General features: G+C 42.4%; 1 protein-coding gene across 1 annotated transcript; it reads left to right on the top strand.

Annotated features, from left to right (window-relative positions):
- Window positions 1-11967: 11967 nt before the first annotated feature.
- il19l (interleukin 19 like) lies at window positions 11968-12992 on the top strand. The gene is made up of 5 exons (XM_061832263.1): window positions 11968-12129; window positions 12225-12287; window positions 12394-12546; window positions 12628-12690; window positions 12888-12992. The coding sequence occupies exons 1-5, from the start codon at window positions 11968-11970 to the stop codon at window positions 12990-12992; spliced, it is 546 nt and encodes a 181-aa protein (XP_061688247.1).
- The last annotated feature ends 10368 nt before the right edge of the window (window positions 12993-23360 follow it).

Below are 23360 nucleotides of genomic sequence, written 5' to 3'. Positions count from 1 at the left end.
TTTTTCTCTATTTTTTAGACTTATTGATAGATACATTTCAATCTGAAGCTTGCTAGTGATGGGTTGGGGAGAGCATTTAAGGAAGTGTTTAGGTAACTCTCACAGCATTGGTGCTAAAAGAGGAACTCATGGAAAATACATAAGAAGGTGCAAATATGATTTACACGGTGGGAGAAGAGTGAAGCTCCAGGGAGAAGAGATAGCGAGGTTCTCGCTCGGAGTGAGCAGGTTGGATAGGATTAGAAATGAGCTCATAAGCGGGAGAAAGTTGGATGTTTTGGAGACAAGGTTCGAGACAGCAGTTTAGATATCTTACAACATTGGAACTAAAAAAGGAACTTGTGGAAAATACAGTTTATATTTTGTTCAAATAAGAAGGTGCAAATATAATTTACACAACAGACTGCCTTTTTTTCTCCGTGCCAGTGAAAGTGAGTTTTTGCAAAACAGGTATGACGGGCCAGAAAGCGCAGCGTGGGAAATGATCATTTTACTTGCGGCACAACAAAAGCAGCTTCAATTACGGATAATGGCTAATAACAATAACTAAACACTACTGTTTACGTGAGCAAAAAAAAAATAATAATAATTGTTGGGTAATTTCAGTGGTGATGACGTGTTAATAAAGTCTTAGTGTTATTTTCTAAAATAATTATTAATCCCTGAAAGTTTAAAGATTCGTTGGAAAAATACCTGGGATTGAATCTTGTGAGCATGCAGAAAATGGATGGATGGATGGATGGATGGATGGATGGATGGATGGATGGATGGATGGATGGATGGATGGATGGATAGATGGACGGATGGAAATGTTGATTGTTTTCATGCTCACATATGGACCGTGGTCATCAACGCGTCACCAACCCGAGTCAAACAGAAGCAAATACACCTGTCAACCTTAGCAACAATTACAGGAGCAACAGTCATTTCAGAGCACATTGCCAGAGACAGACATGAGAACTGCATATAGCCAAATAAAAATCAATGAAAATGTAATGGAAATAATCTACAAAATGGGTGGCACGGTGGGGTGACTGGTTACCACGTCACATCTGCTTCACAGTTCTGAGGACCGGGGTTCAAATCTTGGCCTTGCATGCGTGGACTATGCATGTTCTCCCCGTGCCTACATAGTACTCTGGTTTCCTCCCACAACCCCAAAACATGTATGGCATGTATGACTCTTCAACCCTGCCCCCGGCCACACGAAAGGTGGGGTAGGATTCAGCACCCCCGCAACCCTTGTGAGGATAAGTGGCTCAGAAAGTGGAGGGAGGGATCAACAAAAAAATAAGACAAAATCATACACTTTGCTAAATGTTTCTGCCTGACAAGCTATTACTTTTTTTTCCCCCAAAATAAAAGGCAGACTTTTGGAAATGATATATTAACATTTTTTTGCACTCTTTAGAAAGGATCACTAATTAACAGCGATTAATTGTATTTGAATTAATTTAACACGCAAGGTATCCACCCATCCATTTTCTATGCTGCTTGTCCCGTTGCAGCTCTCTTTTCCGTAGAAAGCAGGGTACACCCTAGACTGGTCGCCTCTCGCCTGTCAATCATGGGGCATATATAGACAAACGATCATGCTCAAAATTTTGAGTCTATAAATATATACCTGACATGCCTGCGGAGGGACAAAAAAATTCCATGAACTTAAACATCAGCTTTTCCATCTGGCTAGATTCAAATATCCAGTATATTCAAGTTTTTGTCAACTAAAACTGACGTGAAATTTTTGATGTTTTTTTTTTTGTTTCACTTCACTTTTACTCAGAAAATTAATCCTACATAAAAATCACTCAATTGTACTGTGCTGTTGATTGATGAATTTAAATTAAGGCGTTTGAAGTTCCAGCAACAGACTGGGTCTACAATCCAAATGCTTTAAGATTCATAATGCTTTGATGTGTCAACATCTACTCAAATACTGTATGTACTCTGCACATGCATAACAATCTGACCAGCGGCAAATATCACTTTTAGCTCGTTAGGTTTTGATTTGACCTATATTTGATCAAGTAAATCGAACCCATTTTTAGGGGGAAAAATGTTTAGGTTGACAGTGAACAAACTTAGAGGAGAGGGAATCAACAACAACAGCAAAGAAGAACAAAAGTAACGACGCCTCAAAAATGCTTGTTTTTTTTTGGGGGGGGTGATGGGCAGGAAAAAAAATCCTTATCAGAAAATTGCAAAGGACAAAAATAGCGATCTGAATGCCTACACATGGTTGGTTCGGAGAGCATGGACCATCATTTTTGACTATCTTTCACGATATTAATGATGCCATTTTATCAGCTTTGCTGTCATGGTCTGAGCCCTGCAGTTCCTCTTTTGGAGCTTGGTTGGCTCTTTGCGCCGTCCCTTTCTCCCTCCGCTGCAATTGGCATCACATTGGCTGAGAAGCTGTCTCATTGCTGGCATATAAACCTGCCAGATCGAAGATTCCACCAGCAGAATTGTGTGCTATTTCAGTGCCCCCCACCTCGCTATCCTCTCCAGCTCCAGCAATCTCAGCCACCTGCTCAGGGTACCCGCTTCCTGCACATTCTTGTCCCGAGAGTCCACCATCGAGCCTTGCAGACACCTACCCTGAACTGGATTATTAATAAACCATTCTCCATGGCTTTCTTCACCTCCATCTGCTTCTATGTCTTGTCAACATTGATACGAGCATATTGTGAGATTTGCTAGATAAATTGTGTTGGAAATACCCAGAATGTCCTTTTTCAAGCTATTGTAGTTGTTATTTTACATCTGGCAGTTGAAGCAGGCGGCTTTCTCATGAATATCCCACCTATAAAAAAAATCTGTTCTGACTGATCTCCACAAATTTAATTATCGGGGGGAAAAAATATTTTTATTGGTGAATATCACGGCATCCAGTATCGTCCAGAAACATTAGGCCGCCAAGGATTCATAGCGACCTTGCGACCGTCAATGTCTTAGTGTCACTGTGGGGGCCCATCATGGACTCCGTCATCCCCAGGCAACTGTTACCTTGGATTGGCCATGTCGTGTGTGTACGTGTGTGCATGCATGTGTGTGTGTGAGTGTGACTTCTCATTGAGGGATTCTCATATTCAAAGCCTAATTCCAAGGCTTCTCTCACCTGGCCTTCATGAGGCTCAACTTCAACCATCTGAGTGACAAAGGCGTCCCCAGGGATGTGTTCAACATCTCCAGCTTGCTGGACCTGCAGCTGGCCCACAATCAGCTGTCCCCCATTCCTCTCTTCAGTTCTCACCTGGAGCACCTGCACCTCAATCACAACACCATCGAGAGGAAGTCGAAGTCAGCTCACTGGAAAGTGCAGTGCATGTTTAGTCTTCAACTTTTACCTTTTTTCAAATATGCTACAATGCTTTCTGCCACATCAGACAAGACAAGGCCTGTGTAATCAGGAAAGTACCGTAGGAAATACTTGCCATGGATTGAAGACAGCTTTATTGAGTTCAGTATCAACTTACAACATGGAGATCACGACATAGTGAAGTATTGCTATATAATCAAAACAAAAACATATTTCAACATTTCAAGCGTGACTATTTTCCTTTTCACATTATGGCAGTTTTATAATCACACTTGTTATGTAATCCAAACATCCATCAATTTTCAACACCCTTTACCCTGGCTAGGGTTACAGAGCACTGGAGACTAACCCAGCTGACTTCGGGCGGAAGCCAGACTACACACTGAACTGGTTGCCGGTAAGTCGCAGGGCACATATATAACACGGAAAGCAAAGACACCGCACTTCGACGTTAAGATGTCAAGAAGTCTCGTTTATGTTGCTGCAGGTATCTGCGTTTGGATGGAAATCAACTCAGTCCCCCAACCCCGCTGGATGTCATCACGTGCTTCCGACATCTCCACTCCATTGTTATTTATGGAAACTCTGCCTTGGAGCAAGGAGGTGTGCGCTCACACACCCACGCCCTCACACCGTGTGCTCAGCGAGGCCACAGGCGGTCGGTCTCCTGTGCACTCGGAAAAACTCTCCCTGGGCGATACTAAGCTTCCGAAGTTTCACTAATTTCACAGGTAGCACAATTACGTCTATTTGAGGAGTGGCAAAATGATCATGTAATACATTTTACTGTGTATAGAAATGTATCAGTAAATGGGCTGTCGTTGTTGTTTACTGGAATTTCAGACGAAGAATGCTTGAAAAACCTGAAAACACGGGCATGTTGGCAGACACACAACACATATATGTAGTTAGTATGTACACAAGTAGAATGGAAGAATTTTAACTACTACGATGCTTTGAACAAATAATAATTAAGTGAATAAACAATGTCTTGTCCTGTCTTTTTCTCAAATTTTTAGATTTATTGATAGATGCATTTCAACCTGCAGCTTGCTAGTGTGGGGCCAGGGGGAGCATTTAAGGAAGTGTTTTGGTAACTCTCACAACATTGGCGCTAAAAGAGGAACTCATGAAAAGTACAAGCACAGTTTATATTTTCTTCAAATAAGAAGGTTGAAATATGATGTACATGGTGGGAGAAAAGTGAACAGATAGCGAGAGTGGACAACTTCAAATTCTTGGGGTCAACAATACAGAGCAATGGTGAGTGTGGTAAGGAAGTGAAGAAACGGGTCCAAGCCGGGTGGAACAGTTGGCGGAAGGTGTCTGGTGAGCTGTGTGACAGAAGAGTATCCGCTAGGATGAAGGGCAAAGTTTATAAAACAGTGGTGAGGCCGCCCATGATGTACGGACTAGAGACGGTGGCACTGAAGAAACAACAGGGAGCTGAACTTGAGGTAGGAGAAATGAAGATGTTGAGGTTCTCGCTCGGAGTGAGCAGGTTGGATAGGATTAGAAATGAGCTCATAAGAGGGACAGCCAAAGTTGGATGTTTTGGAGACAAGGTTAGAGAGACCGGACTTTGATGGCTTGGACATGTCCATAGGGAGGGAGGACATGAAGACTCTAGGTGTTAGAGAGGAAGATGCACGAGTTGGGCTTAGATGGAAAAAGATGACACGCTGTGGCGACCCATAATCAGGACAAGCCGAAAGGAAAAGATGAAAAGAAGAAAAATCAATTACACGACAGACTGCCTTTTATTCTTTGTGCCAGTGAAAGTGAGTTTTTGCAAAACAGGTATGACAGGGCAGAAAGTGCAGCGTGGGAAATGATCACTTTACTTGCGGCACAACAAAAGCGGCTACAATTACGGATAATGGCTAATAACAATAATTTAACACCATTGTTTACGTGAGCAAAAAAAAAAAAAAAGCAATTGTTGGGTAATTTGAATGATGGTGTCGTCTTAATAAAGGCTTATTTTTAAATAATCCTTCACCCCTGAAACTGTAATGGTTCCTTGGAAATGTTCGTTTTCGAGATGCTAATGCTCACTTGCAGACCTCAGACTTGTCGTGGTCAACAAGCTAGGCGTCACCCACACAAGTCAAATAGAACCAAATACATCTGTCAATCTTACCAGCAATTACGTGAGCACATTGTCAAGGAATTTTGGAGGAACTTGATAATTGCATGGAGCCAAATAAAAATCAAGTAGAATTTTATAAAGATGAAATATATATCAATATATTTTTCAATAACCTACAAAAAAAAACAAGGTGACAAAATTCATCACATTTGAATGAAATGTAAACATTTTACATGCAAAGCATCCGCCCATCCATTTTCTGTGCAGCTTGTGCTGTTTCAGGTAGTTTCACTTCACATTGACCAAGAAAAAATATTTCTACATAAAAAGCAGTGTTTTGCTGTTTTGTGATAACATTACAGTGATTTAATCTTTCATCAGACATACAAAAATCAATAACTTGGATACTTCAACATAGAACACACATCCCTTGAGCTTTGGTCGAAGTGACAGATACACTTTTAAATATTGGGCTGACAATATCTAGAAAAGCTTTCCTATTTTTTTTTATATTTTTTATTCTGAGAAGACTTATTGTAAAGGTTAATCCTGCCTTTTTTGCTTTTCCTTACCAGTGGAGGGATGAGTCACTGCGGTTAAACTTTCGATCAAAGTAGCCACTCTCCAAAATTAAACCCATTGTTTGTTTCACTGTATGACTACATAAACATCTCATGTTATTGGAAGAGATTTGTAACTAATAACAATAATCTATTTATAAATGAAGGGTGGTGATACATAATTACACGCCAAATTAGTTCAAACGTGCCATGTTCTATTTTTGGACTGAAGCATTTGCACTTGGTTTAAACATCCAAGAAACTATTGATCAAATTATATAGTTACATAATAATAGAAATCAAAAGTATTTTGCCTGGAGCACCACAACAAGATACCTCCCTTTAGGATCAGCGTATTTTCAGCAAATTTCCTCTGACTCACGCACCACATGAATGCCAAGGAAAGACCTTTTTTAGGCACATAACACCCACACTGTTTTCCACCGTAAGTTCTTTTCCCGTCGTTGCAAAAAGATGCAGAAAAACAAGTCCATGTCACATTGAAGATCGATTAGTGGAACTCTCCAGCCGGTCCACAATGCTGCTGCACGTGTCCTGACTGGAACAGGGAAGTGATATTTCTGACAAGGAAGACTATTCAATTGAGGACCTGGATACAATAAATGATAACTGTTCGTAATCGTCCATAAACAGGATGTTGCATGCTAAATAATAAGCAGTTGGTAAAAAGGACACAAATATGAAGTGATGTGACTATTTTCATTTTAGTCAAGAGTTCAACCATGGTGGGAGTCTGTGCTGAGACACTGACGTCAGTTGTGGTCATTATCTATCTGTCCAACTAATGGTGGCCTCAGATTTTAGCACAGAGGTCACATGTGTTCAAGACATTAGTAAGTTTCAAGTCGTACCGGTAACTTTCAATTTTCAAGCAACGGCAAAAACCAAGGTGGTTCGCCAGGACACTCTGCGGAGGAAACTCGTTTCGGCTGTTTGCATCTGGGATTTTGTTCTTTCGATCATGATCCACAGCTCGTGACCCAAAAAAAAAAGCAAGGGTAGGAACATAGATTGACTGGTAAATAGAGAGCTTCATCTTTTGGCTTAGCTCCTTCTTTATCACATAAGACCAATACAAAGTCCACATTACTGGAGACGCTACACCGATTCGCCTGTCGATCTCTCGTTCCATTCTTCCCTCATTCATGAACAAGAACACAAGATATTTGAATTCCTCCACTTGGGGAAGGAGCTCATCCCTGACTCCACCCTTTTCAACCCCGGACTAGGGTCTCAGATTTAGAGGTGCTGATTCTCACCCCAGCCGCTTCACACTCGGCTGTGAACTGCTCCAGTTAGAATTGGAGGTCATGGCTTGTTGAAGCCAAGAGAACGACTTAATCTACAAAGAGCAGAGATGCAACACTGACGTCGTCAAACCAGACTCCCTCTATGCCTCGGTTGCATCTAGAAATTGTCTATATACGTTATGAACAGAAGCGGTGTCAAAGCCTGCTTTACACTGAGTCCAACCCTGACCAGAAAAGAGGGCAACTTACTGCCAGTGATGCGGACCAAACACTGACACCTGTTGTACAGGGACCGAAGAGCCCCTATGTAGGGGTTCGACATCCCCATACAACCGAAGGACGCCCCAAAGGACTCCCCACGGTCGAACACCTTCTCCAAATCCACAAAACACATGTAAACTAGCTGGGTGAACTCCCATGCACCCGGGGAGGATACTGCTGAGGATGAAGAGCTGGTTCACTGTTCCACAGCCAGGGCAAAAATCACATTGCTCCTGCAGATTCGACGTTGCGACAGACACTCCACTCCAGCACCCATGAAAAGACTATACCAGGGAGGCTGAGGAGTGTGACCCGTCACCCCCCTGTAGTTGGAACACACCCTCCACTCCCCCTTCTGAAAAAAGGGGGATCATCACCCCAGTGTGCCAATCCATAGGCAATGTTCCTGATGTCCAGGTGATGTTGTAGAGGCGTGTCAACCAGGACAGCCCTACAACACCCTGACCTTTCGAATATCCAAGAGAATCTCATCCTCCCGGAGTCCCGAGTCGAAGTCGGCAACACCCCGTCCCACCATACACAGTGTTGATGGTGCGCTGCTTCCCCCTTCTGAAATGCTGGATTGCAGACCAGGATTTCCTTGAAGCCACCTAGAAGTCATTCTCTATGGCCTCACTGAACTCCTCTCGCACCGACTACCTTACGGCCACAGCTCTGGTAGGCCACCGCGGCAATAGAGGCACAGAACATGGTCCACTCAGATTCCCCGCACCCTTCAGAATATGGGTGAACTTCTGCCGGAAGGTGGGAGTTGAAACTCGTTCTGAGAGGGAATTCTGCCAGACATTCACTAGCAGGCCCTCACAATATGTTGAAGCCTTTGAGGTCAGACCGGCATCTTCCCCACCATCGGAGCCAACTCACCACCAGCTGGTGATCAGTAGACAGCTCTGCTCCTCTCTTCACCCGAGTGTCCAAGACATGCGGCCGCAAGTCCGATGACACAATAACAAAGTCAATCATCGAACGACGACCCAGGGTGTCCTGGTGCCAAGTGTGACACCCTTATGCTTGAAAATGGTGTTTGCTATGGACAACCTATGATGAGCACAGAAATCCAAGAACAGAATATCACTCGGGTTGTGATTCGATAGGCCGTTACTCACAATGAGGACCTTCCAAGTCTCACTGGCATTGCCCACGTGAACATTGAAGTCCCCCAGCAGAATGATGGAGTCCCCAGCAGGACCATTCTCCAGGACCCCCTCCAAGGACTCCAAAAATTGTGGGTACTACTGTTTGGTGCATAGGCACAAACAACAGTCAAGACCCATCCCTCCACCCAAAGGCAGAGGGAGGCTACCCTTTAGTCCATTGGGATGAACCCCAGCGTACAGGTGCCAGACCGGGGGACAATAAGTATACCCACACCTGCCCAACACCTCTCACCATGGGCACCTTCAGGATGGAAAAATGTCCAACCCCTCTCAAGAGGACTGGTACCGGACCCCAAGCCATGTGTGGAGTTGAGCCCAACTATATCTAGTTAGAACTTCCCGACCTCACACACCAGCTCAGGCTCCTTCCCTGCCAGAGAGGTCACATTCCAGGTCCCTTGAGCCAGTTTCTCTACCCAAGGAACGGACCACCAAGGTCCCCACCTTCGGGCACCACCCAGCTCACACTGCCCTTGACTCCTACTGTCCCTCCCACAGGTGGTGAGCACATGGCAAGTGCTGAATTTAAAAAAATAAAAGACAAAAATAAATGTGTTTGTACAAATATAATACCAATAGATGAACCTTTTTATTGTTTTCTGTTCCTCCATCAATAAAAGAACTGTTTAATATTAATTCATTTCATTCATTATCCAAGCCACTTATCCCTACAAGTGTTGCAAAAGCGCTGGAGCCTATCCCAGCTATCTTCAGACCGGAGGCGGGGTACACCCTGATTCAGTTGCCAGACAATCACAGGGCACATAGACACAAACGACCGTTTGCCCTCACAATGACACTCACAGGCAATTTTTCAATAGTTCAAGTATCCAGTGAATGCATGTTTTGGGAATGTGGGAGGAAACCGGAGTGCCCGGAGAAAACCCACGCAGGCTGTTGAGTTCACTTGAATGTCTCGGTGTTTGTTGCAGTGTGACTGGTTCCTTGACTGGACTTCCCACTGTACTTTCATTTTTAAATCTTATTTTTCACTTGAAGTACTTTAAACTGTAAACTGCCACAAAGCATAGTAATTGGTAACGAACTTTGTTTAGAACTTTTGAAATACTGATGAAATAGAATTCTCAACAAGAACAAATCTGCTTCAATCTGAAGGTGCTTCACAAAAATATGGACATTATCTTCTCGGAATTATACTCATTGCATGAAGAGCGGTGTGGGCTTGACCTCATTTTCCAGGGGCTCAAAAGGAGATGGTTTTAATAAATGATCATACTAAATTCTACCAACCAGATCAATTTAAATGTTTTGGGGAAACCAGGTGCCTTGTCTACAAACGGCTACGTGGAATATCTAATTTTGTCTCTTCTTTTCTCTCTTCTTCTGCCTACATGTGGCGTCCCCCTCTGCTGGACACGAGAAATAATGCAGCTTTTTTTAGACTCTTCATTTAGCTGTGGCTTCACTTTCCAAAACAGAATGCTACATCCATATCACTTCTATGAGGACATGAATTACAATAAATATGTGAAGCCCTTGTTGTGTTGTGTAATAACATTGTCTGGCATGAGTCAGGAATTCCAGACATTAGGAAGTACACTTGAGCATAATTGCAGCCTCTTTCTTGGTCACAATGCGTCATGATGCAAACAATTTGTTGTGGTTTGCTGAATTGATTAGATGCAGAGAAAGAAAACTATGAAGCTGGCAAAGGACAGCAACTATTAGGGTTCTACCTGGCATCAGCGTCACAGATCCTTTGTGTAATTCAAATGTGACAAAAATCCTCAACGGCATTTTACTTCTGGCCCGAGCTGTCAACAGCTGTCGGTTCAATAGCTGCATTTTTTGTTCTCCCTGCCTGGTGGATTGGTAGCATTGCATGACGTGGAATTTTCTCATTCTCAGAAATAGCAAACACACTTGAATAACGATCCAATGCCAGCTGAGCAAAAGAGGAGGAACAACAAATCGAGACAGGTGAAAAATGAAACCCGGTACTGTAGGCTCAGTCCCCGTTCCATCCGGCTTGTCTTGTGTGGGTTGCAGGGAGCCAGACCGTATCGGAGCTTAATTTGGCCGAGACACGTGGGGCTTGTCTAGGTCAGCATGACAAAAATACAATGAGTTTGCTCGTGTGACTCCTTCCTGCACGAGTGAATTTTTGAAAATTTCATCCTGTGGAATTAGCAGCTAAGCAAGTTGACTGGGTGTTTCCAATCCAAACTTGCCTGACTACAGTAAAGTCCCCAGGCTGCTCATCCTCGAAAGAAAAATACTGAATTTACAATGAATCCCACACCTATTACAAAATAGTGAGGGGGGGGTGTACCGTGGCCATCTTGAGGTATACGTATATATATATATATATATATATATATATATATATATATATATATATATATAGAAGGAATTCTATTTAAGAATTGTTATCCTCGAATCAATACAAGACAGTGTTATCTAATATACTGGATGCGCTATGTTGCCGAACCAGAACCGGGGTGATTGGCGCAGAAGAATGATGTCACTGCTATGAATGAGTCATTAAATAATTGTGTAGGATATTGTGATATCAGCCCGAGGCAGGAGGAAAACTTGAATTAATTTTGCTTTTACCTGTTTCAACACTTCCTCCTATTCTGACTTTTTGGACTCTTTGGAAACCACAAGTGTTGCTAAAATCCCCCTGGCTGCACTATAAGAGGAGACAGCATGGAGGCACACAGACACAGCCAGCCTTGGATCCTTCTCCAGAATACAGGTGAGTGAATACACCATGATGGGGGTGGGTCACTGCTGAGCATGACTAACATCAGGATGATGAAGAGAAACCTTCCTTCTGCGCTGAAAAAGAGATTTGTCTTTTTGGAAGTCTTATGAGAGCAAGGGTATGATGTATGATATTGCTCCCACCCAATGATCAACAGGTCACTTGATCGATGCATGCTACAAACCGGCGACGGGAAAAAAATAATATTTCACGTCGCGAGAAATATATAAATCAGTTTAGCGGTCAAACATTTGCGGATTGCTTCTGCACTACATCTGGTGCCTGCAGATGTCCAACAATGAAGTTGTATTCCTCATGAGCAGAGAAAATCAGCAAACAATGAACAAAGCTAACCCATCAGTTCAAAGTCAAAGTGAATAATCGGAACAAATAAATACATCTCATTGCATCAACGAGAAAATCGTTGAAAGTATATTGAAAAAAAGAAGAACGTCAACAAATAATAAAATGGATGTAAAAATGATTCACTGGACATTCAAAATCAATGGCTAACCTGTGATAACCAATCAGTTGGTGGTGTCTCTTCTCCAGATGACAACAATGATGACGAGTTTGCTCTGCTTGTCGCTCTGCCTCCTGCTCGGCCTCGTGACCAAGCCTGCACTCACCTTGATGCTACAGGTCAACAGCTGCAGCATCAGCGTCCACTTGCCAGAATTGCGTGGACATTATTCCGTAATACGACCAAAAGCGGTGAGTTGGCCATGAGTGCTCCCGGCAAAAGCTGCTGACGACCCCTTGTCCTGGGTGTAGACATTTCACCTCCTGCCGTTTTGGTTTTATGCCAGGTTAAAGACGACACCGAGATTGGCGTGAGGATTCTGAGCCAAACAGCAATGATAAATGTTCAGGTGAGTTTAGTTCTAGATCCGATTGTCGCTTAAAAGTGAGCTCCGAAAGTAATACACAAGGCTGTTGTACGAGTGTGCAGTGATGTAACCACTTGGACTTTCGTAGGATGATCAGGCATGCTGTTTCCTGCGCCTGCTCCTGCGCTTCTATGTGGAGAGAGTGTTCCGCAACTTCGCCTCCGATCAGCCACAGGAGCAACGTAGCTCCAGCGCCTTGGCCAATGCTTTCGTCACCATGAGACGGAATATAAACGGATGCGTAAGTCTATCGCCAAAACACGGACGGTTTGCCAGGGATGTCCCCTCACCAGGAAGTAATGGCGTCATTTTCTCCCCTCAGCACTGTCTCTGCAACGAGGACACACACAAAACGCTCGACTTTCTACAGATGGAATTTGACAAGGTACAACTCCTTTCACATGGTTGATAACTGAATGATCCCTGATCCTCACTACCGAGTCTGTCTAAAGAGAAATATTTGTTAATTGCCTCATTTCAATACACAATCGTCATATCGCAATATATCATGCTTTACTGGTCTAAATGTGACTGTAGTTAATTGATGTCCTTTCTCCCCGCCTTTGTGGGTACCCGACACAGCTGTCTACTGACAAGGCAGCAACGAAGGCTGTCGCGGAGTTGGATGTGCTCCTGAATTGGATGGATGAAGTGAACCAGGGATCAGCAATGGAAACGCCCCTATGATCATGACTGCAAAGACCAACACAACTGTGGCATTGGACATTTCTTACCTCACTACTTGAATTATCTTCATTTTTGTACTTTTTTTAAAAAAAAAAAAAACTTTATTTGATAAATTCATAGGTAACATATATATTTACTTCAAGGCCTTGATGCATTCTTATGCTTCACACACTCATGCATCAACTCCATCCGCACAGCAGAGGGTGCTACTGAAAAAAATGCTTTTGAAAGTATTTAGAATATTGGATTATCAGAGGCAGTGTTGCTAAAGTTAATTTTCTATGCAAACTAGTTCAAAATTTTGTTTTACGCTCCATAAATTCAAAAGTGGAGTACATAGTGTGTAATTCCAAATTGTGAACTAATTTCACCAATCCAAAAAATAACTAGTTCATAGTTCTATTTTCATCCATCCATTTCCTGATCCGGTTATCCTCACAAGGGTCGCAGAAGTGCCGGAGCCTATCCCAGCTGTCAACGGGCATGAGGCGGGGTACACCCTGAACTCGTTGCCAGCCATTCGCAGGGCAAATGGGAGGCGGACAACAGTCGCACTCACAATCACACCGAGGGGCAATTTAGAGTCTCCAATTAATGTTGCCTGTTTTTGGGACGTGGGAGGAAACCAGAGTGCCCGGAGAAAACCCACAGAGGCACGGGCGAACATGAAAACTCCACACAGCCGGGGCTGTGATTTGAACCCCAGTCCTCAGAACTGTGAGGCCAACAATTTACAGCCGTGCCTCCAAGTTCTATTTTGATTTAGTTTTTTTCCAATATGTTGTTGACCGGGCGGCACAGTAGCTGATTGGTTAGCTGCCTCACAGTTCTGAGGACCCAAGCCTGGCCTCGCCTGTTGTCGAATTTGAAAGTTTTTTCATGAACTTTCATTCATTGAACTCGTTCAGGTGCAAGACTGCTCAGAGGTTAATATTTCAATGATGTTCATTATTGTGGTTGAAGTTTGCAGCTGTGAAGAATTGCATTGCATCATACCAGCAACAAGCCAGATGTCCCTTTTTTTCTTCAACTGCAGATCCCACTGCTCCAATCTGCTCTCTGTCCATTTTCTAGACCACTAATCCTCATTAGAATCATGGATAAATTCAGCCTATGTCCCAGTGAACCTCTGGCGAGTGGTCGGGTACACGTTGTGGGGTGCAAAGGTGGAGACAACCAATGATTCACACTCATATTCACACATTTTGACAATTTAGATTCTTCACTTTGCCTAAAATGCATTCCTTTGGACTGTGGGAACAAACCCACACAAAGTCAGAAGATGTGTTCGGGGGGGGGGGGGGTTATCTCAGTGGCAGCTCAAACCTAATGAAACTGATTACAGCCACGTGCTCTTAAAACCTCGAACAGACAACAGGATTTTTGCCACGATATTGGCCCAATTTGCTATTGCGGCGAAATTCCCAGATAGGATCTGACATACAGTACATATTTTAGCAAGAACCAGAAAAATTTCCTCTTGTGTGACAGAATACACGACCAGAGATTTGGGCCAATGATTGTCCTACGACGCCAAATTAAAAAAACCTCCCATTTGTTTTCTTGGATATCTTCCATGTACTGTAACAATGCACCTTGACATGGACCAAAAGCATTGCGTATCATGACCGGCACTTCACCTCTTGGGCTTTTCATTGTCAACATTTATTCACATGCACAAACCAATGTTTACCAAGGCTTCAGAGCATGATTTGACAGAACACCCGCATGTTTGAATCCCAACACTAGAGCTAGCACTAGCTTGCTCGCCCTAACATAGTTTTGTTCCCTGATTGTGAGCTGTATCATATTACAAATAAGGAAACATATCTCAAGCTATCCTTGAATGGACAGTCCAAACAACTTGGTACTTTTTCTTCCCCTCGTTTTGTTCTTTCTGGCCCAGCAGTGTCGTGGCAGTTCAATCTTTGACAAAAACCTGTTGTTGTCATGGTAATGGTTGTGTCCTGTTGCGGTGAAAGGTGACACATATTCTGGTCGGGCCTCCCCGATAGTGTTTAAAAGATATAGCCCACTGATCCAAAAGGGGACATACACTGGTATCTTAGACAACGCAGTGCTTTTATTTGGGAGTGCTGGCCTGCAAAGTGAGCTCTCACGCTGGAAGGATGGCTGAGTGCCTTTGTAGAATGGGCTCAAAAACCTTGAGCCCCCATGTTTTAGCCATGATCCACGAGGGACATCTGGGTGCTATGAGGATGTAACAGTGCTGCAGAGACCTGGGCTTTTGGCCCCGCATCATCAGAGATATGGAACCCAATGTCAAAGACTGTACAGCTTGCACCTCCAGTGGCAAAACCGCCAAACAACCACCTACTCCTCTACACCCGCCATCGTATTCAATCACCTCCCTGCATTCTCCTTTAGGTGGACATGATATCTTCTTCAGCTGGCCTGAGGTGCTGCTAGGCTTAGTTTGCCATGGTGTACTTGATATACCTCAGTTCTTCTTGGCTGACATTGGGACATTTGTCAAGTATAGGGGGATTTTAGAAATTCAAACCTGTCTTTCATCACCAACAAGCCAACTGTAGAGGAGGGAACGATTCGACCAAACTCCATTTCGGCTCTTAGTACACCTGGAAGACAGCCGTCCCGTCTCTGCTGATCACCACTGTCACAACAGGTACCTCTACAGTTATGTTGGGTAAAATAGCCTTCAGTCACAGTGTCAGATTGGTTTGTATTTGACAACCAACCCATGTACATAAACTGAACTCTTGGAAGACTCCAATGCAGGTTATCAGCCAACTAGTACCAGCCAGTTTTGGTCCTGGTGACGGATGATGTTGTCATGGCAGCCTCCGAAGGAAACTAACGTTACCACCTCTCTCGGAAAGAAGGGCTGCAGACTGGGGCCTAAGATTTTCCTGATCTTGGGGATCTGCAAGAAACATTTCATTGCTGGGTAAAATGTCTCATGTCCACGGCTTCACGCAGAAATCTCAGCAATCAATACAAAACATAAAAGACCTAATACTGAAAAATAGGTGTTAGAGGAGCTGACAGGCTCACTCAGTTATTGCATCATCTCCTCTAGAAGTGGCTTACGCCAAAATCATTATTTTTTAAATAAAAACAGAAAGTTACTGATTGGAGTACTGATTGCATTTCTTGAATCTACTAAAACCTTGCAATAAAGTGAACGTATTATGTTTTCATAATTGTAAGAATGTGTCCTCCCTCATTGGTAAAGCCAAGCTCAGCGACTTCTTGTTGCACTGTTAAACTGAACTATTTCCTTGGGTGAAGTTCCCAGGGTAGCTCCTGTATTTCTTTGGTTACTAAAATTATTCCAAACCAATTGTATGTGCACGTGCTGCCACACTGGTCTGATCTGCAACTACAGGAAACGTTTATTTGAGCTTACCGTTGCCAAAGGAGGCTCAACCAGTTATTAAATGTTATTGTTCTTATGCACGCTTTTTCCTTCCGGCACTCTCACGTTTTCATCTCGTGTTCAGTAAAATCACAGAAACATAATAGCTTGTGTGGTATGTGATAAAGAAAATGTGTTTTGCCTACTTTTGTCACTTCAATTAGTATCCAATCACATTTTTATGACCAATTTATGCAGAAATCTAGAAAATTCCAAGGGTTTTTTTGGGGGGGGAGAACTGTAAATATTTTTTTCATTTGAATTTTCAAACAATAGATAAAAGATAGTTAAAGACTCATTTAAGGTTGTATAGTTAGTTGTTGCTACACCCACTCAACAATAAATCTGAATTATGACAGATAGAGGATTTTCATTTTCTTGTGCACAGATTATGTGGGGGGGGGGGACACAGAACCTCATCACTCCTCTTTATTGAATTAATTGGCCAGCTTTTCATATCATGCTGTTTAAGTCTTTATCCTTATGTACTTTTGCCTTTCCCGTTATGCAACAAGTGTAACCACCACTCTGTCAAAGGGTTCTGTCACCAAAGTTGTGTCAGAATTGAAGTCGCAATAAAATTGACGGAGAACTGACACATTCCAAAGGATAGGTGTTGTTCTACCAATGAATTTGGAGTTTGCATAGCTAAGGTACACAATTATGAAGTTACATAGTTACGTACAGTAATTATACTCCATAGACTACACATGTATATACATACACATCTACATGCTTTCTGAGCTGCTTATCCTCACAGGGGTCACAGGAGAGCCGGAGCCGATTTCAGCTGTCATTGGACGAGAGGCAAGTTACACCCTGAACTGGTTGCCAGCCAATCACAGGGCACATGGAGACAGACAACAGTCGCACTCACAATCACACCTAGTGGCAATTTATACATTGCAATGAATGCATGTTTTTGGAATGTGGGAGGAAACCGGACTGCCTGGAGAAAACACACGCAGGCACAGGGAGAACATGCAACCTCCACACAGGCAGGGCTGGGAATTGAACCCTGGTCCTTAGAACTGTGAGGCCAACGTTCTAACCAGTGTTTCCACATTCACACACACATGCGCACACACACATTTATATATACATCCATCCATTTTCTGAGCCACTTATCCTCACAATGGTTGGGGGAGTGCGGGAGCATATCCCAGCTGTCAACGGGCAGGAGGCAGGGTACACCCTGAATTGGTTGCCACCCAATCACAGACAACAGTCGCACTCACAATCACACCTAGGGGCAATTTAGAGTATCTAATTAATGTTGCATGTTTTTGGGATGTGGGAGGAAACTGGAGTGCCCGGCAGGCCGGTCCAGGGTTCAACCTGGGACCTCAATGCCGCCATATATATATATATAATATATATATATATATATATATGGAGAGAGAGAGAGAGAGAGAGAGAGAGAGAGAGAGAGAGAGAGAGAGGGGAGTGCCCCAAAAAATAGTATGTTTACATCATATGCAAAAGCAAAACAAACTGTCGAGGATTTTATCTTGAGTTTCCTGACTTGCATATACCATGACTCACTTTTTATTGCTGCAGTATTTTATCAGAATGCATTCCTGACAATGACAGCATGATCACAACACGGACATCCTTTGAAATCGAAAAAAAACTGTTTCCAAACTGCCCCTGACGCATTGTTGGACCTCATAACGTAGAGCGTCAATGTTCCTAAAATTGCTATTTGTAGAACGTGTACATATGATGTAATTTGTGACTCATTTTCTCAGTATTCATGACAAAAGTCGAGGATTTTTTTTAAACATGAGAACTCATGACAATGTGAAAAAAATGAATCATAACTGTTGATACAGCGACATTCAACACAAATTAGCAAATAAATATGGTAAACACCAATAACAGAGGAAATGGAGATAATGGAATCGAAAAGGAAAGAGTAGACAAAAAATGAAAAAAGAAAAGCAAAGAAACGGAAAGAGAAAAAGAATGACATAATGCGCCATCTGTCACAATTCTGAATTTTGAACAGATAAAACCTTCTTTTCCGAGAAGGATAGCAGCTCAGAAGGCAGAACTCCTCTGCGTTTCAAGTTTTAAAATTCACTTGCTCAATTTTGCTTGCTTTCTGAGGAAGTCTCACTTATGAACTTTTTATTTTCTGATCATGTATTTAAGCATTACTTTGTATATTTAATTATCCTCTTCCTGCATCTGTTTCTTCATTGAAAGTGAAACCAGGCAGGGGCCCCTGAGAGGTGCCATAAATTGCAGTACAGGGGTCATTTTGATATAATTTGATGGATAACAGTAAAGACATGGGCCACTGCCTTTGTTTTTGAAAATCATTGAATTTTACCGATATGACGGTACTATTTGTCTGAGCCATTAGGTGTCTGAAATGAAGTCTCATTATTCGCACCATGCTTTTTGTTGATGCTAATTACATTTTTGGATTCGAGGGAATTTCTCTCCTATTGCTTATTATGCTATGATTGGCTAACACAAATGCATCATAATGTCTCCAGATTTCTTTGTATTTGATTTTGTTTTTTTACAAACAGCCCTTCTTTGCCACTCAGGCTGTCATTCCCCTTGATGCGTGCCTCATTATTTCGCTGCACTACACCTTCGGGATGTGTGATGTGAAGTCCAAGGACGACACAAACATTATACATTCACACAACAGCAGGTAACAAAGTGTTATTTTTGAGATGATGATTTTGTGAAAGTGTCTTTACCACCGTTTGCTCTGTCAATGAGGAGTGCCTTGAGGATGAATGCCTAAAATTCTAAATCATCAATAGCGAAGCATGGCTGTTGCAACACAAGAGACGTTTACCGATATAAAACCAAGCCGCCATATAAAAAAAAAAAAACTCCTTAACAAGAAATTTATCTTATGAATGGCTTTTCCGTTATTGATCAAAAGAAAATGAAAATAGCCTGTAGAAGAAACAGACATTCTTCTCTATGACACAAAATGAAATAAAAATGTAATCAAAGAAACGTTCTTCATCCTCTGTCTTTTTTTATTTCAATTGTTTTAAATAACAGTCTGCTGATGTAGATGGTGACTGACGAGGCTTTACTGTAATTGATTCATGATTCAAGTAAAGATGGCTGCTTCTTTGCTAGTGCTCAGCCAATGGTGGTCACGGAACCTGAGCTCTGAGTGCATAGTACACAAAGAGGGAAACAGCAGCGCCGAGTCAATTTTTCTTTTTTAACTGTTGTTTCACACGTTTGTTGTCCGCACACTGTGCAGAGACTCGTAAAGGCAGTAAATATGACGCATGATGTGGTGGGAACCATGCAAAGCAAATCCTTGCAAAAAGTCACGCGTGAAACACTTGCGAGATGAAAGCCCGTGACCGCAATCTTTGAAACGTGTGGTGACGCATTGAAAACTGTTCAAATTCATTTGCTGCTTTACATGCACGTGACTTACAGATTCTCAGCAGGTTCAGCGGGATGGCAAGTAGGCGCTGTACTGCATCAGATTGCCACTAATTATTTTTATTTCAATAAATAAATGCCCCAGTAATTGCACAGGTCTGTCAAGACCTACATTTCCAATATTTAAGTGAACATTTAAGTGAGAAGTGAGAAGTGAAAGCAAGTTAGACCGAATGTAAATTATCATTCATGTATTTGATAGATGTAATTTTATTTCATATTCATACAGATATTTCTTAAAGCATTCTTTTTTATTTACTTAATTTTATCATTTTTATAAATATGAAGAATTCCGGCGGCACTGTGTCACAACTGGTTACAGCGTTGGCCTCAAAGTTCTGAGGTCTGGGGTTCAATCCCGGACCCGCCTAAGTTTGCACGTTCTCTCTGTGCCTGAGTGGGTTTTCTCCGGGCACTTCGGTTTCCTCCCACATCCCAAAAACATGCAACATTAATTGGACACTAAATTGCCCCTAGGTGTGATTATGAGTGCGACCGTTGTCTCTCTCCATGTGCCCTGCGATTGGCTGGCAACAACTTCAGGCTGTACCCCTTTCTTTTGCCCACCTGCGATAGGTTCCAGCAATCCCGCAACCCTTGTAAGGATAAGCGGCTAGGAAAGTGGATGGATGGATGGATAAAGAATTCAAGCAGCAACAGTGCATAGCGCCGCTTACTGTACAGCTTTATATTTCCTCCCTTTGTACCAGGATAGCAGCTTCCTGCAGCGCATAAGGACCAGCACTGTGATTTCTTTCCTCTTCTGTCCACAACGAAGCCTAATTTATTCACGTTGTATTCTGTGTTACGGTTTAAATGGAGGATTTTCACAAAGTGGTTCGTATTGCCGTGACTCCTTACCTTTTCTCTCAAAAAACGTCACAAACAGCGTCTTGACCGTTTGGAGCTGACACAGTTCCACACATGACTCCTTCCAACGCTCAGCCTCGTGCCATTATCCAGTCAGACTGAAACTGAGTGGCTGACTGAGCAGTGTGGTGTGCCTCTGCGCTTAGACATCAAGGGATTAACCAAGGAGACAAAACCTCGGTGGTTCAGTTACCTGCCACTGCGTTTGCATTAATCATATTCTTCACATTACCACTCTGATGATTGAAATATGAAAAGTATTGACATTTCAATTTGAGAGACTATTTTAGAGCATGAAACTCGAGGTAGCAAGGGAGGTATCGATATGTAGTGGGTATAGATCTGCACATCACGATTACCGGTAAACATCTCAGCTTCATCTCATGTTCTGCATGCCTTTCTTTGGACAGATGAAAGACCAAAAACCGAGATCAACTTGCATGGCCATATAAGTGAAATTTTGCTCGAAGTTGAATCTTCAATCGCATTTATATTCCACAAGCCATCCATTTTGATACAAACTGTCCAATTTAGGTTCACGGTGAGGTGGAGACCATCCAAGATAACTTTGGGTAAGAGGTGGGCTAGACCATGGACTGGTCTCCAGTCACTTGCAGGGCAAATATAGGCAAACAATATTCACAGTCACCTTTACACCTATGGACAATTTACAGTCTTCTCTAAGCCCAAGAAGACGTTTTGGGGAATTTCAGAGGAAGCTGGAGTAAACCCAGGCTACCATGGGATAAGAACGAGCAAAGTCCACACAGGTCCACATTGGACCCTCCAAACTCTGACCTGGCCTAACCCCATCTCGATTGTTTCATTTCAAATTCACTGTGGCGCTTCAAAAAGGCAAGACCATTAAAAAAAAAAAAACTCTTTCAATATGTTAATACCTCTGGAGCAAATGTTTTGTAGTAGAACAGTCCTTGAACAATGCCTTAAAAACAACGAATGCAGATCATTTGGATATTTAAAATCAAAGTGTAACTAAAGTGAAAATAAGTCTTTGACATGCCATGGAGAAGAGTATTGTTAATAAGCATGGCAAATTTTAATAAATGGAAAAAAAGGAGTTTTGTAAAATGAGGCTCCAAAATGGTGAAAAATAGAGGTGTTCTGATGCTAGCTGTTGGACCGTGAGGGCCTGTCCACTGAATCCACACAAAACACGCCCTGCTTGATTTTCAGCTGTCACTCAAATACATTTACATATCTAGCATATGCCTTCACATCCCGGACGCACATATTTGAATCACGAAACACGGGTGTCAAACACATTTTTGTCACGGGCCACGCTGTAGTTATGGACTCCCTTAACGGGCCGTTTTGGCTGTGGAACTATAAATATAAACTGTAACCTTCATCCAAAATCCTCTTTTCTTTTTTGGTTCAGGGAGTCAAAATTTGGAATCAGTTCCCAATTGGAATCAAAAGTAATATCAAAGTGCAAGCTCAATTGACAAATCAAGAACCGGTCATTGGAAATTACCAATAGCTACAAGTGCTGTACATTAGAATTTTGTTCATTAAATGGGGATGCTCTTGCATCTGTCCCTATAAAAATGAACCCGAAACGACAAAAAGGAAATGAAAGGGTTCACACTCAGTGTCGGGAATGGGTATGTGCAAAGTGTGCTGTGGCGCAGGGTGGCGTGGCTGGGAGGGTATCAATGTGCCCACTGCCCACAATGAAATGAAATATCGCATACCTGGAAAATATGTTTGGAACTGAGAAACATTCTAGGAATAGGAACAAAAGGGAAATTCAAAAATGCATAAAGAGTGCAACCACAACATGCAAGTGTCGGCAACAACCGCAAAGGGGCCCCTCTCGCTAGCGGCGCTGTTTGGTGGACCCCACCAGCACATAATTAACCTACCATAAACCATAAGAATGCACAAGTGCAATCAAGGATTTCCACACAAAAAGCATCAAAATAATTTTAAGAGGTTTCATTTTTAAGTTTAGGGTATTGTTGAAAGTATTTACAGATGCTCTATCTGTGATACCCAAAATGACGCTTCAGTTATTTGAAGAATACTTTCACTGTACAAAAAAAAGAGAAAAAAAATAACAACAGCAACGAAAATGGTAAGGCAACATACCAATTGATCTTGAAGAGGACAGCACCCGATTGTTGCCCGTGTGGTCCGAAAGCAAAAGGTTGGCGGTCTGAGTCAAGCATTCACACTTCACCCCACAGTGGTTTGCTTCTTCAGCATTTTGAGCAACCCCTGCATTGTTTGACAATGACAAAACATGAATTGTATCAGTCTGTGATATTATGATGGTTGCTATATGCCAGAAATTGATGTGTGTGTGTTTTTTTAATCATTATTGTACTTCTAGAATAGTGTAGTCAATCAAAAGTTATATAGTCAGTGTCAAACTGGGGGGTGCAGTGCTGGAATGTGAAAAAAAACGTCAGTGACTGCTCATGTGACACTGGTGGGCCTTCATTAAGAATTAAAAAAAGGGACTTTTTGATTGAAGGAGCTTCATTAAGATCGATGGATTGAACAGTTATGATTATACAAATGACAACATACAGCAATATCTTAATACATTAAAATGGTCTTGAAAACTCAATTTAATTCAGTACTTTAACATTACACAGATTCATTTAACATTTGGAAAAATACTTGCCTGAGGA

This window comes from Syngnathoides biaculeatus, chromosome 10 (genome assembly GCF_019802595.1).
Source record: "Syngnathoides biaculeatus isolate LvHL_M chromosome 10, ASM1980259v1, whole genome shotgun sequence".
Lineage (NCBI taxonomy): Eukaryota > Metazoa > Chordata > Actinopteri > Syngnathiformes > Syngnathidae > Syngnathoides > Syngnathoides biaculeatus.
The sequence above is the reverse complement of the archived record's forward strand: the minus strand, read 5'-3'. Positions and strand labels throughout refer to the sequence as shown.

Bases quoted from the DNA above. Each gene is read 5' to 3' on its own strand.
- il19l (XM_061832263.1), top strand. From the start codon at position 11,968: ATGACAACAATGATGACGAGTTTGCTCTGCTTGTCGCTCTGCCTCCTG. The intron at 12,130-12,224 runs GTGAGTTGGCCA...GTTTTATGCCAG, and splicing joins CCGTAATACGACCAAAAGCG to GTTAAAGACGACACCGAGAT. The intron at 12,691-12,887 runs GTACAACTCCTT...TACCCGACACAG, and splicing joins TACAGATGGAATTTGACAAG to CTGTCTACTGACAAGGCAGC.